Source organism: Lolium rigidum, chromosome 3 (genome assembly GCF_022539505.1).
Source record: "Lolium rigidum isolate FL_2022 chromosome 3, APGP_CSIRO_Lrig_0.1, whole genome shotgun sequence".
NCBI lineage: Eukaryota > Viridiplantae > Streptophyta > Magnoliopsida > Poales > Poaceae > Lolium > Lolium rigidum.
The window spans coordinates 148,096,369-148,115,402 of NC_061510.1; the positions used below are offsets into that span (position 1 = coordinate 148,096,369).

General features: G+C 43.5%; 1 protein-coding gene across 1 annotated transcript; it reads right to left on the reverse strand.

Annotated features, from left to right (window-relative positions):
* Window positions 1–536: 536 nt before the first annotated feature.
* Window positions 537–10,313, reverse strand: LOC124702474. The gene is made up of 14 exons (XM_047234616.1): window positions 10,026–10,313; window positions 7,868–7,949; window positions 5,837–5,940; window positions 5,519–5,645; window positions 4,972–5,066; window positions 4,582–4,705; window positions 3,980–4,060; window positions 3,508–3,606; window positions 3,258–3,413; window positions 2,971–3,025; window positions 2,821–2,888; window positions 2,581–2,625; window positions 1,568–1,735; window positions 537–1,338 (listed from the first exon to the last, which is right to left on the reverse strand). Exons 1-14 carry the CDS (start codon window positions 10,061–10,063, stop codon window positions 853–855), a joined length of 1,728 nt encoding a protein of 575 aa, XP_047090572.1. The 5' UTR covers window positions 10,064–10,313; the 3' UTR covers window positions 537–852.
* Window positions 10,314–19,034: the final 8,721 nt, after the last annotated feature.

Genomic DNA, 19,034 nt, shown 5'->3' on the forward strand with positions numbered 1-19,034 from the left:
CATGTATATCTCAGAAATGCATGAATGCTAGATTAAAAATCCAAGGGAGTTATTATGTTGCGTTCTCATTAAACCTACCGGCTACCGCTATGGAGGGACTGTTATTCCTTGAAACAAATGTATAGGATTTTTTTGGATCAACAAATGTACAAGTCGAAGATATAATTTGGATGTGTATAAAAATCTACTCCCTCCGTTCTGAAATACTCTGCATTCTAGGCTTAATTTTTTTTCTGAAATACTCTACGTTCTATAAGAATATGGAAAACAAAGTGGTTCTCCTTTATGTATTGGATGTCACTATTTTTAATGTAGCTTGAATTGGTTGTTTAGCAATTTAAGTACTACTAATAAATACACTACTAATTTGTCTGATTTTTCCTAGAATGTAGACTTGATTTTTCCTAGAACGTAGACTAAAAGAGAACAGAGGAGTACGTCGCAGGCACACCACTTACCAAAGACTGAAGCCATAAACCTTCAAACACCTCACTATATGGCACGCCAGCTATATTTTGCGTAAATACAAGCGAAAATGCAAGAAATCAAGCTTTCCCTTGATCACATCAAAAGAAGTACAGCACACTCCAAGAAGGACAAACGTGAATCTACAATTCACAGGAAGCCGAAGTGTTGAGATATGATACATGATCAAGGGGATCGCTACCTTTCCTAGTTCTATATATACACCAACACGCTAAAACCAATTGTACAGTATTTCCCTTTCCCTTTTTTCATTTTACAGGTAAATCAATCAAGCTGGGCGTGATGCCCGGCCAAAGGAAATTCTATGGACTATATAAACACACAAAACCCGTGTATCGTCAACTGCCACTTGTCTGGCTCAGACGCTCAGTCATTGTTCTTGAAGAAGGAACCCCATTTTTGTGACAACCCGTCCATCAGGCTGCCTGTCCGGCTCTTCTGGACTACCAGGGTTGCTCTTGTTCCATCCTCTCCACTGGAGTTCTGCTTGGATTTCTGGGATTCTGCTGGACCAGATTTTCCATTGACGGCTTGAGTTGAGCCATTTGATTCTGATGCGCCAGCAGCATTTACAGAAACAGCAGCATCGGTCGCAGCGCTGCAGTCTGCACTTTGCACATCAGCTTTCTTTGCTACGCTGTTGCAGGCTGCTACATCCTTGGCAAGAACATCAGTGGCACTGACATAGATGGAGGATGCATCCGTCTCCAATGTTGCTACATCAGTTGTATGATTGCCATCTTTTGCTACACTACTTTCTTTGGACACAGCATCGGATGCAACTGTTTTAGTGTCCTTTGAATTTGACTTATCTAGATCCTTCAGAGACTCAAGAATTGCTTGCATCAGCATCTGCATATCAGCACATCAGAAAGAGATTAACCAGGACTCCCAACACCATCCAAGCTGACCCCTACCTGGAGGGCAGGCAAGTAGCTCTCAATTATTTTTTTTTTTATCTCTACTACACATTTTTAGAACATTTTGGCATATTGAACTCTACGAAGATCTTAAGAAACTGGAAACAGCTCAAATGTGAAGTTATAACGACAACCCCAAAGAACATTACAGTATAACTTACTCTATCTTCGTCTTCCTCGGTGTAAGGCATGTCTGATACACTATCAAATGAGTACTCCACATACTCGCCATCATCAGAGGTTGGAGTCAGCATCCTTCCGTTCCGGCCATTGGGAGGAGTCGCAGTAGATGCACTAGATGAGGAGGGACCAACATCACTATCCAATACCTGTCCAAACAGCAATCAAAAACGAATCTGAGTGCTGATGCTTGATGGATGCAATCTTCTGTAGGCTTGCGGAAAGATAAATATTGACACAAACAATCAAAGCATTCTCTCCAAAATTTATCAGTGATATATGTATACCAGCTGTTGTTGTCAACACATACCATGCAATGACTAAAGTGAAAAAACTGAGTGCGCAGGACAAACAAAAAATCTCGAATACCACCCATGGATGTACTACCTCTGATCGGATATAATTGACGTCCGACACTGCCTACAGCTGGAAGGCAGGTAGCTACACTCCGCGTTGATTAAAACTGACCGGAGGGAGTATATGTCTAGATACATCCAAATTTAGACAAATCTAAGACATCCTTTAGGGAACGTAGGGAGTAATACATATCAAATATTACTAACACCCATTATTAGATTACAGTTTCATACCGAAAAATGGCTTCAGCTCAAGCGCAAGGATTGCTGGAACTGTACCAAAAGCCAGTCAGCAAAGAATAGATAGAGCAGAGACCGAGAGAGGGGTTTTTTGTAGGCAAAATATTAGAGAATCGTCACCAATATGGTGAAAGGGAGCATGAACAATTAAACCAACCAGATATCTGTATGAAACCTATATTTGTTGTAACAATGTGCACTATGAATTGCTTTGAAGTTGAAGTTGCTATGTGCCATAGAGCAAATAGGTTACTGGTGGCAATAGGTCATGTGTTTCTATTTATGAAGCTGCAGTACTACCAGGGGAAATCAGTCAAGCAGTGGATGATAAGGTAGAAAATTTCAGTGTTATGAAAGAAATTTAATCCTATAAAGTCGAAATAGCATAAAAAGAACACCTCAGTTCTGTCAGCCCTGCCTTCTGGGGTTGCACCAGATGGGACCTACAAGCAAATAAGAATTAGTTTCCTGCTCCACAAAAAAAGGTCAATACAACACTATGAATTGCTTGATGACATTTGGATCGTCACTAAGATAGCTATTATTCTTCTATTCGAGAAAGAGAATCCATAAACCAGAATAACACTATGGCACAATGACGAAGCAGGATTGCTGGATTGTTGAGAATGTCAACTAACCTCCATTCTACTCATGAGCCTTCTAGAACGCAACTGCGCAATGGCATCTTCTGTCGTAGCTGCAGGGGCTGTCCTTGAACAAATTACACATAAGTTACTTGACATGACTGGTGCAAAACACAAGTGTGGATGAATGTATGCAAATCATACCTGTTGGTGATTGAGCAATCCTATACTCAATATCATGTTCTGTATCCCAATGACCCTATCACCAGAAGCTAAGTAAGTAAAGTTAATAGAGATGCAAATGGGTCATCATTACGGTACCCTCTACCCTCTTTAGTGGAAATAAATGAACTAATTTTCCAAAATGATGATTTCATCAGAAAAGTTAGTTCTTTTTTTTGAACTAAAAAGAGGGTAGAGGGTTCCCTAATATTGGCCCATTTGCATAAGTTAACACATTTCAAGAGTGAAAGAATACCAATTTGTACTACCTGACCAAGGCTGCCATGTGGTGACATGAAATAATGTTCTTCAGGGACATCAGGAGGATTTAGCACATTATGGAAAAATATTGTGATGGAGTCAAAGTAAAACTGCGGACGGGGTGAATTATGGTCCCCGTCAAATTTTATAATGTTTTTATCTCCCTGCAGATACATGTGGATACACCATATATTACTATCTTAACAGACACAAGAATTCATTTATGTTTCATATTTGGAAAGAAAAGTAGAAACTTACAACATATGATTCACAGATCTTGTCCGAATGATGGGGCAGTATAAAGTCGTCCTCAGTTGCATGACCAAACAAAGCAGGAACAAAACATCGCTTTGCTACCTACAGGATTATATTCATAAACTAATTATGTGCTGTGATGCTGTCAAAACAGAATCACGTACATGTTTTCAAATGATGTGTCAAATTATGTCTAAATGATGCTGTCAAATCATTATTCAATAAAAGCTTGCAATGTGCAGTTGGCAAATGAAGTGCAGAATCTCATTTACTTCCTAAAGAGAAAAGGCCCATGTAGTTCCCAGTTTCTTATCCAGTTTTTGCTTTTGCTTAGGACCAACTGTCAGAAAACTAACCTAATATCATTATTTTAAAGAGCCACAAAAAAGAGACTTGCAAAATCTCCTAGTAGATCATGTGCGTAAGAACAAACTATATAGTATTTAAGTAACTTAAAATCAGTCTGGTAATAAACCTGAATGGTATCAAGATCCATGATGTCAAAGCTGGCTTTTCTTTTGACAATCTTCCGCATGTGCTGTATTGCAAGTTTGACCTAAACAAACAAATACAAGCCCCAAAATAAATAAGATGGATCTACCATGTGCAAGTATGCAGTATCACTATGCATATGAGTATTTCTAGAGCAAATCAAATTAACAGAAGGCAACATCAATTTCATGTATTTCATTGCAAAAATAGAACAGCAGTTCATATATAGTTGTAATTACGAAAACCCGTAGCCATAAACTTAGCATCTAGGCAGACACCAGTTCAAAGAAACTCACGATTCATGAACATTAGAACTAAATGTAGTAGCTTATACTCTGTAGTAATAAAAGGGAGACAAATAGTTTTCCAGATTACAAGGATCATGCATGGCTCCAATAGGATCTTCGAGTAGTCATAGGCACAAATAGAAATGGTGCTATAAGGTGGGTGATGTAAGAAACAAATTGCATAAAACACCATGCTAAAGTGCAGGCTTGCATCAACTACACTACTTCCTTGGACAACAGCCACATATCCACATTGTTAGTGACAACTGTCAAGTCGCCGTCATCAAATGATGCTTACCGTGAATTTTGGCAACGGGTACTTGTAGGTATCTACTAGTTCCATCATCAACTCAACCAGGTTAGAGAATGGACTATCAAGAACCATCCCAGCAATTGATGGATCCTCTGCTCCATACATTAAACTGAAAGAAGAGAATACAGATGTTCTGGATAAGGCAAAATTTAGAGTGTTTCAGCACTCGGACACACACGCAGAAGCAGAAGCAACAATATTACACATGCACATTACTAAGCCAACAAACACATAAAGCGGAATACTACTTCCGTTCAATAAAAGCTGAATATTACACAGGATCATCATAAACCATACGAACATACTAAGCTGGACGACAGGGTATCTGACCACTACAAGAGAAAATGAGGATTCAATTCAACATAAAGAACATACCTTGTGACTGCACCCATTGAGCGGCCCCACAAGCCAATGCAAGATATATTCCCATCTGTCCGTAAATGATTAACAACAGCTTTCAGATCTTCTTTCTGTAAAAAAAGAAAAGAAATATCATCGATGTGCCTTTAAAAGCAATAAAATCCGTTGAAATAGAAGCACTGTGATAAACTACGGTATTGATGGCTCAGAGTAGAAGAAGCCGAAGGGAGAGAAAAGGTTCCATAGGCCGAAAGGAACATTTAAAATCAGTCAGATTTGGATGAGAACTGTCTTTCTATAAATGTTATACTGTGATTAATTTATACACAAGGTTTTAGATTTCACCAACCATCCATTTGACAGTTACGATATTCTTCCAGAGTATCTTTCTTGACAAATACAGATCATAGACAACAAATTATTATGTGTTATTTATTTCTCAATTTAGTTATCTAATATCATGTCTACGAGTTATGCATGCAGAATCTATACATGCAAACAGAAGGTTTCAGAAAGAATGTGTGCCATTTTTAAATCTTCTACTTGCACAAGGCGAACTCACTTCATTCCATCCCAAGGTGACATGCTCTCCTTCAGAGAGTCCAGACCCTGAAAAGTCCAGTGTAAAGACTGTAATATTTGATGGTAGAAGAATAATAGCGGCTTCACTAGCATCAGCTCTGCATCCACTGGAAAATAAATAATACATATATCAATTAATCCTGGAAAAAATAATATAATAAAATAGCTTAGCAAATACTGTATGTAAGGATTAAGATTGCACTTTATTAGTAACTTAACTTAATAGGTGGAAAAGCAGCTTGGCAAAACTGAAAAAGCAACCTATATTAAGAAAAAGGATAATGTGTTATACCCTTACCTGTTTCCGTGACAGTATATAACACAAGGAAGTGCTTTTCCTTCAGGCATCACAGCAGGTATGTAGTGGCTACACTGCAATTTCTTGCCCTGCCCATTTATGACCTGAAAAAGGAGACTGTGCATATCAGTTACATAGCATGGCATGCCACAGATGAAACCCAAGTCTACTAGACGAGGCTGAAGCCCCTGTTCACTACATGTAATATACGTGATCCAATAAATGACAAAAATGTTTGCAGACCAGTATCCATGTAACTATTTCTACACTAGTCCAGGAGAGAAATGAATGCAACAGCTAATATGGCAATACGAATACATAAAGATGGGAAGGATGTCATAAATACTCCTAACTCAAAAATATAATAAATACTGTAGTTCTCATTTAAATTTCTTAATTATCATAACATGCATCTAATATTAAATGGGCACATTTTAAAGTTGACGCAGAATCTAAGAACATAGCCCAACTGGAGAAAAGTGCCAGCCAACTTACAGATTACACAGAATGTTGAAAGAATCAACAAAACAGTAGGTTGGTAGGGTTGTCGTCATTAGCATATCGGCCGAAAAAATCATAACATATATGTATGTGCATACATAAATAGATCTTGCTTCACTAGTTAAATGATGTTATGCTGTGTTTGGTTGCAATGAATTGGGCTCTGAATTGGAAAATCTAGAATTGAGGGCCCAATTCTGCTGTTTGGATGTGCTATGTATTGGACTATGGAATTGTTGCCCAATTCTAAGGAGAGGCCCGCGCGAGGCAACATAACCCGTAGCCCAATTCGGAGGTCCCGAGCTCCGTATTCGCTCGGAATCGAGCCGTCGCTCGCTCTCCTCTCCCGAACCGAGCGCGACCACCTCCGCCCTCCTCCGTCGTCGTCGCCCGCAGGTACGGCCGCCCACCTCCGCCCTCCTCCTCCCTCCGGCCCCACTCCGGCGGCCCTCCTCCGCCCTCCTCTTCCCTCCTCCTCCCCTCCAGCCCCGGTCCGGCTCCGCACTCCTCCTCCCGAGCACGACCTGAACCCTAGACGAGCGACGGCCGCGGACGAGCGGCGGACGGCCGGACGAGAGGCGGCCGGCCGGCGAGCGGCGGACGGCCGGACGAGCGGCGGACGGCCGGCGGACGAGGTGCGCGTGCGGCCGGCGGACGAGCGGACGGCCGGCGGACGAGGTCCCTGTGCGGCCGGTGGACGAGCGGACGGCCGGCGGACGAGGTCCCGTGCGGCCGGCGAACGAGCGGACGGCCGGCGGACGAGGTCCCGAGCCGACGAGCTGAGGTCCTGTGCCTGTAATGGCGAAATAGTCCGTAGGGAACGGATGTTTGCCCCCTTTTTTTGCAATGTCGAAGTAATTTGTAGCGAACCGGCTTTTGCCCATTCACGTGGTAGATGGTTCAGACTTGATTCTTTGGATGGGATTGGGATAATAACATGGTGAGTGTTGACAGTGATGAAGTGTGGGCTAGATATGTGGAGGTTTGTAACATACTAATTTTTGGCTCATGACCTTGCCTTGATGATTTGTGAGACATAATGTATGTACTTTGTGCTATTTGTGAGACATAATGTATCCACTTTGTGCTATTTGTGAGACATAATGTATCCACTTTCTACTATTTGTAAGACATAATGTACCCACTTTCTACTATTTGTAAGCATAATTGTCCACTTTCTGCTATTTGTGCTATTTTCATTCATATTACATATGTTATATTGTTCAAAGTAAAAAATACTCTCAATTCCACACATGTGACATCCAAACAGGATTTGGTATTCCATTGAAATCTGAATTATGTAGCTGAATACCACGCGCATCCAAACACTCTTTGTGGTATTCCATTGAATTGGTTGATTTGGTTTTCCATTGCCAATTCAATTCAGAGCTCAATTCATTGCAACCAAACACAGCATTAGGGTTTTTTGGCAATGAAGGTGATAGTAGGTTTCCTAAATGTGTACCACACAGACAAAAACAATAGAACCCTAGAAATAGAAAGAGGAGGTTCTCATGTTTGACATATAACCTCTATGTCCTTCCTCTGAAACCATCTTCCCTTCAGCATAAACTCCTGCTCCAGTAGATCATCGTTTGGACTATAGTCAGCTCTGCAATGCGACAAAGCATCGAAAAGGTTAAGAAAGTCGGGACCATAGAGTTAAAGAGTTGCCCTAAGAGGCATAGTTGTTCATCTTTGTCTACTAAATGTTTATTCTAGTGATGTCAACTAGTCTACTCTTGGTAACAGGAACTCAACGAATTTTCAGAAGAGATTGCTTGGTGAGGTGGAATGGGAGCACAACTTGAGAAAGTATATGTGGTGACAATAGAGTGCAAATGCCACAGGAATAATTTCGTGAGCACAATGCCACAACATTTGCAGGCAGGCAAGCAAGCATTCAAGTTCAAGAAGCACGATTCTGGAACACCAGTCATAAAATGACAACTAGACCATTTTAACACTTGAGAACACATGGGGCATTCCTAAGCTTTGTACATGATCTTCAATCCGAAGAAACAGAAATCACCCAGCTCAGCTAACCATTCCTAAGCTGAACCTAAACCCAATAGAGATTCAACCATTCACATGAACATCATACCCACAGACACGAAACAGCGTGAACAACCCCAGTCACCAAGCACCGGCCACTAAATATATATTGTAGCGATGTCAAGTTGTCTAATCTTGGTAACATGAATTCCACGTGTTTTGGAATAGAGTAGCTTGCTGAGGTGGAACGGCAGAACACTGAAGGAAGTATGGGTGGTGACGACACATTGCAAATGCCACGGGAATAATTTTGTGAGCACAACGCCACAACATTTGCAGGTAGACAGGCATTCAAGCTAGTTTGTAACCTAAGGTTTGACATGTGAAACAAGAATCTTACGAGGTCAGTACGCTGGCAGTAGTCAGCCTCAACACACATTTGCTGTTAGTGGCCAGTACAGAAATAATCTGCAATAGGGTTGAGCTAACTCATCGACAAGCCAGCAAGGACAATTTAGGAACAGCGGCCATAAAATGACAACCGGACCATTTTAACACTTGAGAACACAAGTAGCATTCCTAATAAGCTTGTAGTACATGATCTCCAATCCGACGAAACAGAAACCGCCCAGCTCAGCAAACCATTCCTAAGCTGAACCTAAACCCAATAGGCATTCGAGCATTCCCATGAACGTCCTAACCCACCCATACATAACAGCTTGAACAGAGCCCCAGTCACCAAGCTCCGTACACTCTGAATGACGAAACCGAACTGCAAGTCCCGTCTACACCACTAGCCTAAACCACGAATCTACCGGAATTACGCGGCCTCACGAAGCAACCATACAGCCACAACCGAACAACCCCAGTCACCAAGCTCCGGCCACAAAATATATATTGTAGTGATGCCAACTTGTCTAATCTTGGTAACAGGAATTCCACGGGTTTTTGGAATACAGTAGCTTGTTGAGGTGGAATGGAAGATCACTTAAGGAAGTATAGGTGGTGAGGACACATTGCAAATGCCACGGGAATAATTTTGTGAGCACAACGCCACAACATTTGCAGGTAGACAGGCATTCAAGCTAGTTTGTAACCTAAGGTTTGACATGTGAAACAAGAATCTTACGAGGTCAGTACGCTGGCAGTAGTCAGCCTCAACACACATTTGCTGTTAGTGGCCAGTACAGAAATAATCTGCAATAGGGTTGAGCTAACTCATCGACAAGCCAGCAAGGACAATTTAGGAACAGCGGCCATAAAATGACAACCGGACCATTTTAACACTTGAGAACACAAGTAGCATTCCTAATAAGCTTGTAGTACATGATCTCCAATCCGACGAAACAGAAACCGCCCAGCTGAGCCAACCATTCCTAAGCTGAACCTAAACCCAATAGGCATTCGAGCATTCCCATGAACGTCCTAACCCACCCATACATAACAGCTTGAACAGAGCCCCAGTCACGAAGCTCCGTACACTCTGAATGACGAACCGAACTGCAAGTCACGTCTAGACCACTAGCCCAATCCACGAATCTACCGGAATTACGGGGCCGCACGAAGCAACCATACAGCCACAACCGAACAACAGATAATCGGGTGTGGGGCAGACAGAATCTGCCCCGCGGCTCAGATCCGAACCTGCGGCAACCGAATCGGGGCGGGTAGCTGGAGGAACAGCGGAGCTCACCTGGGCGGGCGGATGATGAAATTCACCAGCTGGTCCATCGGGCGGGAGGGAGACGACGACGGCGAATCTCCGCGGCGAGGGAGAGGGAGATTGGGGGATTGGGCGCACGGAGCGGAGCAGAGGCAGCTGCTCCGTCGTCGCTCGCTGGCCTTCCCTCTCCTCTCGCCTCTGTGCTCTGATCGCTTGTGATTTCTCCCACCTTCTCCTCTCCCTCTGCCCTCCGTCTCTTTTTAATTGGTGATGGTAAATTAGTTGGGTTGGGTGCCTTGCGCAGTTGCCTTCCCCTATTCCGGCCTCGGCAGACGACAACGAGGCCCCGAGAACGAATGGTGGTTTTACGGTTTGAACCCTCTGTTCTTCTATTTTATATCCGGTGTCCTGAGGAGACAGACAGCTCTGCTAAAAATCTTGATGTAGACTCTGTCCCTGTACAATCCACTTGTCCATGCAAAAATGCTAAGATGCTGTAATCCACTTGTCCATGATCAGACGAACTTTTTCGAGAAAATGGACCAGTTGGACCATTTTCTGAAATTTGAACACAAAATGAATGAATCAATTTCAAAAAAAAAATCAAACTGAACTCTTTAGGATGAAGCCCTATGTCACGGGCGTCATGATCACTCCGAGCAAACCCTGCCTGGATAACCACTGTGCTGAACTTCAAAAACCGACGCTATCGGGGCTTGTTGAGACCATAGATCGCTTTGCGTAAAGGACAGACAAGAGAAGAAGTCAGAAGGGCGGGTTCTCTTTCATCCGTCTTTTCTAGGTGCGCATCTCCATCTACTAAAAGTAGGGGTGGTTGCCATAGATAGATTGGGTCATTCGTAACCTGAGCAATAACCGATGCTAAGTGATTGCCTATGTAGCTGTGAATAGAATTTCGTTGTTATTTGTACGAGAATCGATGAGAATTTCTCACTAAGAAGACATTTTAACCCAGCGCATGCATATGAATGATGCACTGTTTCCAACGCTAGATTTAACCTATTCGCGCGGACAAGACCTAATCGTTTTTTTAATTCTCTTAATCGGAAATAAGCTGGAATATTATACTTCGTATAGTTTGACCATCGAGGCTTAGGTTCACATTCGGCTAGACGATGAGCCACGTCCCCTGATGAAATCATTCGAAGTGATGATACGTGTTGTTTCTAAGAAATCCCCACGCAACATGGCACCCCGGGTAGGGCCCATGCATCGGCGGACACGAGAAAATTTTGAAGCCCGGGCAAACAGATTTGGTGTGCTTTCCGGGCAAGAGGGATGGTAGGTCCGCCTATGGCACCATGGTCCTGCAACAGGAATAGATAGTAATTTTTTACAAAATAGGGTTCATCTTATGCTAGAATTTAAAACAAAATGGACAAATTGATTCTCACACTTTTTCAGAGTGATTATTCTGGCCTTTTGATCGAATTTTAAAGCTAAACTTGAAACATACTTTGAAACAAAAGAAAAAAATACATGGCCGGTAGCTAATTCATTGAGAATGGGCCCATTTGCCGTATATTGTTGAACTTGTCCTCTTTCCTTTTCGAGTTATGTTTAGAATTTTAGTTTTATTACTCCCTCTGTACGGAAATAAGTTACTCAGATTTATCCATATTCAGATGTATCTGTTCGACTCGAGATGTCACCTAAAACTAAAACCAAATGCATCAACATTGATCATCAACATGACATCTCGCCAGAGCGCATCGACATGTCGTTGTGTTCTTGCCGATGGATATTGTCACCTCTCCATCTTCTCTTCCATCGTACTCCTTATTGCACATGAATTGGCCAAAATAAATTAAACACTCCATGTTAATTATTACCTCCGTTCCGGAATATAAGCATTGTTTATAAAAGGTAAAAAAACTTCCTAAAATCAAGCTCATTTGAAAACTGGGAAGTAAAAAAAACAGGAGGTCTCTAAGCCTTTGTAATGGTGTGGACAGCATGAGTGATGACCATCAATATCTCGTTAGGACATACCCATGGTCTGAGCCACATGAGTATATGGGTGTACAAACGTACACTCGTTATTTATTTTGGCAAAAAATATTATATTGCTAAGCTGTAATTTACAAATACAGCAACATGCTAAGGCTAGTCATAGTGGGAAGTAACTTAGACTAGTAACATGACATATGTTACTAGTCTAAGTTACTACCTCCATAGTGGGTAGTAACTTATATGTGGTGTCATGCATTGTGTCATTTACTATGGTGTAGATTCAACTTGTCTTGGGGTGTGTGATGTTATGGTAACATAGCTAGTTACCACCTCACTCTCTTTCTTCATTCATTGTCATGTCATATCACCAAAATATCTTGAATTGTGTGATGTTACTAGCTAAGTTACTCCCACTATGAGCAGTCTAAATATTTTCATGGGAAACTTGAGTTAAATTGTCCTTTTAATGGAAAAATAGTAGTATGTACAACCATTATGGATGCTGGATCCGCCAATGGACATACTACATTGTTGGTTTTAGTAAAGCGGCCGTATATGTACGGTTGAAATATTTTGAGCTTGGCACAGGTCTGGCAGTCCGCACGCAAACTGCACTGAAAAGCATCGCCGTGACGCCAAGTCATGTTGGCTCTGAGAAGTTGACCAGCACACGCCCATTTTTAGCCATCCCATCCAGTACGTCCAGCCTTCTCCTTCAGTAGACAGACGTAGACGCAACACCAAAATCTTTCTTTAATCCAATCCGTTTGACAACGCCCATACTCCACTCCTGGTTTGGAGAGAGAGATTGCAGAGCTGATCGAAACGGCTCAACAGTAGCCCAGCACTGTGTGGCGGTATTTACAAGGGATCTGAGGGGGCTACGTGAGAAAAATGGGAGGCTCGGGGCCAGCGCAACAGTGCGGGTGGGGCACGTGCGGGGACATGATTGCGTCGTTGGTGTCGGGGCCAAAAGCTATCGTGCAAGTGCGCAACAGGGCGGTGGGGCCCAGCGCCAGCGACAGAGGAACCCCCTGGGCGGCGGGGAAGAGAGAGATGGGATGGGAGAGGTCGCGCGGCAGGCAAGACGACGAGGCAGACGAGGCGGGGTCTCGCTTCGGCTCGGTGGGCCGGGCGGAAGAGAGAGCGGGCCCTGATTCTGATTGGGGAGGTGGGAGGCGCTAGCTTTTGTCTGCGCTTTGACCCGTTGCACGGCTGGCACTGACATGGCTCCTGCGCTTTGACCGAGGCAATTGACTCCTCGTTATCCGGATCTTCTTCTTTTCCGGGCCCGGTGCGTGTGCGGTGTGCCCTCCTGGTACTGCGGGTGTGGAAAGGCAATCCAGCTCACCTGCTTCTACTGAGGGCATCTTCAACCGAGGGTCCACGCTGTCAAAAAATGTATCAGGAATTAGGTCCAACGGCCTAACGCATAGTGATTAGCTTATCCACGGAGACGTAAACGTGGTCCAAATATGTGCCTCGAATGCGTCTTTGCGGATGCTGCGCGGTCGCGCCGAGTGTACGCTGAACGGCCGACGTTAATGCCGATGCCTCGCCTGCCAAACGATCACCGCCCACGACTGCCAACGAGTAATGGCGATGCAACGCATGTCGCGCCCATCGGTTGCCTTTGGCGTCTATAAAAAGGGACGCGTGCATCTCATATCCTCTCAAACAAACCCTAGCCACCGCACATCGTCCACCGTAGCGTCGCCTCCACACAACCCTCCGCCTTTGCCATTAGTAGCGTCGAATGCGGCGCCTACGGCACCTCCACCTGCGACTCCACCTCCTCCGGTCGAGAGCTCCGATGAGGACAACAACGAAAGCGCGGACAACGTCATCGGCGTGGCCATGGACGCGAAGTTCATGCTGACACGGAGCAGGAAGCAAAGGAGGTGCAGGCGGCCCACGCGGCGTTCGATGCCAAGAAGGAACACCGCAGGGAGGCGGCGACCGCAGAGGATGACTCCTCCGAATTCGAATGGGACTCTGACTCTGACAGGCCTGGCCCGGAGGAGAAGGCGATGGAGCAGAGTGCTTTAGTCGAGTCCTTCGAGACGATCAAGAAGGCCGAGGATGCCGCCAACATGGTGTTGCGGTAGCGCCTGCTAGAGGATGCGGCGACCCACGAAGCTCTGGCCACCGCACTGCGGATGGAGCGGCGGGCGGATGAGAAGCTGATGAGGAGGGAGGGAGGCAACGATGGTGCCGGGCCGTCAACCGCCCCGAGGGGCGACAACTAGTTTAGGGACTTGTTCTTGCTTCTTGTTTTTCGTATGGACATTTCTTGCATTTGAGCTATGAAAAAAGTGTTGGAAAAACAATATGCGTCGGCCCGCTGGAGGCACCCCCAGGCGCAAACGGACGCGCAGTCAAAAACGACCATTTCGTGTCTGCGGGGCGACGGAAACAGACGCGCGCGACCACTTTCGGCGTCCGATATGCGTCGCCCCGTTGGAGATGCCCTGAGTAAATTACAATAAGAGAGAATTTCATTTTTACGTTGTAGTTGTGCATTTGTGACACATATTACCTCATTTAGTGGAATTTCTATTAAAATATCCGGAGACTTTAAATACGGTTTAGCCCAAGTTTATTATTTGCTTGGTATTGTTAGATAGTATAGGCATGATACGATCAATAAAATATGTAAATATCAAAGAGCCTCATGGACGATTATTCCCAAACTTGTTTAATCCATATGTTCTATTCATCACTATGCCTCTTGATATTTTCGAACCCCGATCATCACCTAAAACCTTGCCAATAGACACACACCAGAAAATAATGGTACACAACTTTTAAAATGCATGATTTTTCACTTGGCAGGTAATTAGTGTCACAAATGAAAAACACTACAGGGTAAAAAGTAGAATTCACTCTTGTAATAAACAACCACAATTGAGGTTACCATGGGAGTCAGCACCATATTTTATAACTTTTCAAGTTTCACGCACGGACCAACGAATCGCGTAAATTATCATACACTAGTATCATGCAGATAATACTAGTATATGATATCACCACTACAATGCATAGTATCATGTCGTCTTATCACAGTTTTATCATACTAATATTTTCTAAAATCTCAATGCAAATTTTTGTACATGGTTTATTTGCTACTATATTTTACGATATCTACTTATGACACCACTCTCACCTCTATCCTCATTAATATTATGTCACATCAGAATTTTTTATCAACATAGCATGCATGATAATACTACTTAAGATATTTTCATTGTGGCTACTCTTAGCCGGTGTAGCCCCACTAAGCTAATGTGGACAAACGCCCGTTGATATGTCTCCAACGTATCTATAATTTCTGATGTTTCATGCTAGTTTTATAACAATACATACATGTTTTGTTCACACTTTATATCGTTTTGATGCATTTTCCGGAACTAACCTATTAACGAGATGCCGAAGTGCCAATTCCTGTTTTGCTCTGTTTTTGGTTTCAGAAATCCTACAAAGGAAATATTCTTGGAATTGGACGAAATCAACCCCAGTATCTTATTTTTTCCGGAAGCTTCCAGAGCACCGAAGAGGGGCCACAGGGGAGCCACAGGGGCCCCACACCACCTGGCGGCGCGGCCAAGGGGGCGGGCGCCCCCCTATGGTGTGGCTCCACCAGGACTCCCCCGAGGCTGCCCTTCCGCCTATATAAAGCCTCCGTCGCGAAAATCCTAAAGGAATAAGCCACGATACGAGAAAAGTTCCAGAGCCGCCGCCATCGCGAAGCCAAGATTCGGGGGACAAAAGTCTCTGTTCCGGCACGCCGCCGGGACGGGGAATTGCCACCGGAAGGCATCTCCATCGACACCACTGATACGTCCAAAACGTATCCACTTTCCCGAACACTTTTGCTATTGTTTTGCCTCTAATTTGTGTATTTTGGATACAACTAACACGGACTAACGCTGTTTTCAACAGAATTTCCCTGGTGTCTTGATGCGTGCAGTTAACACACGTCCGTTGGGAACCCCAAGAGGAAGGTGTGATGCGTACAGTAGCAAGTTTTCCCTCAGTAAGAAACCAAGGTTTATCGAACCAGTAGGAGTCAAGGATCACGTGAAGGTCGTTGGTGACGGAGTGTAGTGCGGCGCAACACCAGGGATTCCGGCGCCAACGTGGAACCTGCACAACACAATCAAAGTACTTTGCCCCAACGTAACAGTGGGGTTGTCAATCTCACCGGCTTGCTGAAAACAAAGGATTAGATGTATAGTGTGGAAGATGATGTTTGTTTGCGAAGAACGAGTAAAGAACAATTGCGGTGGATTGTATTTCGGATGTAAAGAATGGACCGGGGTCCACAGTTCACTAGTGGTGTCTCTCCCATAAGATAAATAGCATGTTGGGTGAACAAATTACGGTTGGGCAATTGACAAATAAAGAAGGCATAACAATGCACATACATATATCATGATGAGTACTATGAGATTTAATCGGGGCATTACGACAAAGTACATAGACCGCTATCCAGGCATGCATCTATGCCTAAAAAGTCCACTTTCAGGTTATCATCCGAACCCCTTCCGGTATTAAGTTGCAAACAACAGACAATTGCATTAAGTATGGTGCGTAATGTAATCAACACAAATATCCTTAGACAAAGCATCGATGTTTTATCCCTAGTGGCAACAGCACATCCACAACCTTAGAACTTTCGTCACTCGTCCCAGATTCAATGGAGGCATGAACCCACTATCGAGCATAAATACTCCCTCTTGGAGTTACAAGTATCAACTTGGCCGAGCCTCTACTAGCAACGGAGAGCATGCAAGAACATAAACAACATATATGATAGATTGATAATCAACTTGACATAGTATTCAATATTCATCGGATCCCAACAAACACAACATGTAGCATTACAAATAGATGATCTTGATCATGATAGGCAGCTCACAAGATCTAACATGATAGCACAATGAGGAGAAGACAACCATCTAGCTACTGCTATGGACCCATAGTCCAGGGGTGAACTACTCACACATCGATCCGGAGGCGATCATGGCGATGAAGAGCCCTCGGGAGATGATTCCCCTCTCCGGCGAGGGTGCCGGAGGCGATCTCCCGAATCCCCCGAGATGGGATTGGCGGCGGCTGCGTCTCCGGAAGGTTTTCCGTATCGTGGCTCTCGGTACGGAGGGTTTCGCGACGAAGGCTTTAAGTAGGCGGAAGGGCGGAGTCGGAGGAGTCGACGGGGGCCCCACACGCTAGGGCGGCGCGGGCCCCCTTAGGCCGCGCGGCCCTAGTGTGGCGGCGCCTCGTCGCCCCACTTCGTTATCTCCTTCGGTCTTCCGGAAGCTTCGTGGAAAAATAAGACCCCGGGCGTTGATTTCGTCCAATTCCGAGAATATTTCCTTTGTAGGATTTCTGAAACCAAAAACAGCGAGAAAACAAGCAATCGGCTCTTCGGCATCTCGTCAATAGGTTAGTGCCGGAAAATGCATAATAATGACATATAATGTGTATAAAACATGTGAGTATCATCATAAAAGTAGCATGGAACATAAGAAATTATAGATACGTTTGAGACGTATCAAGCATCCCCAAGCTTAGTTCCTACTCGCCCTCGAGTAGGTAAACGATAACAAGGATAATTTCGAAGTGACATGCTATCATAATCTTGATCAATACTATTGTAAAGCACATGAGATGAATGCAGCGATTCGAAGCAATGATGAAGACAATGAGTAAACAAGCTGAATCATATAGCAAAGACTTTTCATGAATAATACTTTCAAGACAAGCATCAATAAGACTTGCATAACGAGTTAACTCATAAGCAATAAATTCTTAGTAGAAAGCTTTGAAACAACACAAAGGAAGATATAAGTTTCAGCGGTTGCTTTCAACTTCAACATGTATATCTCATGGATAATTGTCAACACAAAGTAATATAACAAGTGCAATAGGTAAACATGTAAGAATCAATGCACACGGTTTACACAAGTGTTTGCTTCTAAGATAGAAAGAAGTAGGTAAACCGACTCAACAATAAAGTAGAAGAATGGCCCTTCGCAGAGGGAAGCATGGATTACTATTTTTGTGCTAGAGCTTTTCATTTTGAAAACATAGAAACAATTTTGTCAACGGTAGTAATAAATCATATGTGTTATGTATAAGATATCTTATAAGTTGCAAGCCTCATGCATAGAATACTAATAGTGCCCGCACCTTGTCCTAATTAGCTTGGATTAACACGGATTATCATTGCATAACATATGTTTCAACCAAGTGTCACAAAGGGGTACCTCTATGCCGCCTGTACAGAGGTCTAAGGAGAAAGTTCGCATTGGATTTCTCGCTTTTGATTATTCTCAACTTAGACATCCATACCGGGACAACATAGACAACGAGATAATGGACTCCTCTTTTAATGCTTAAGCATTCAACAATAGTATAATATTCTCATAAGAGATTGAGGATTTGTGTCCAAGCTGAAACTTCCACCATGATTCATGGCTTTAGTTAGCGGCCCAATGTTCTTCTCTAACAATATGCATACTCAAACCATTTGATCATGAAAATCGCCCTTACTTCGAACAAGACGAACATGCATAGCAACTCACATGATATTCAACAAAGGTAAAAGTTGATGGCGTCCCCGAAACATGGTTACCGCTCAACAAGCAACTTATTAAGAAATAAGATACATAAGTACATATTCTTCACCACAATAGTTTTTAAGGCTATTTTCCCATGAGCTATGTATTGTAAAGGCAAAGAATAGAATTTTAAAGGTAGCACTCAAGTAATGTACTTTGGAATGGCAGAGAAATACCATGTGGTAGGTAGGTATGGTGGACACAAATGGCATAGTTTTTGGCTCAAGGATTTGGATGCACGAGAAGAATTCCTCTCAATACAAGGCTAGGCTAGCAAGGTTGTTTGAAGCAAACTCAAGTATAAAATGGTGCAGCAAGACTCACATATGAACATATTGTAAGCATTATAAGACTTTACATCGTCTCCTTGTTGTTCAAACACCTCAACCGGAAAATATCTAGACTTAGAGAGACCAATCATGCAAACCAAATTTTAACA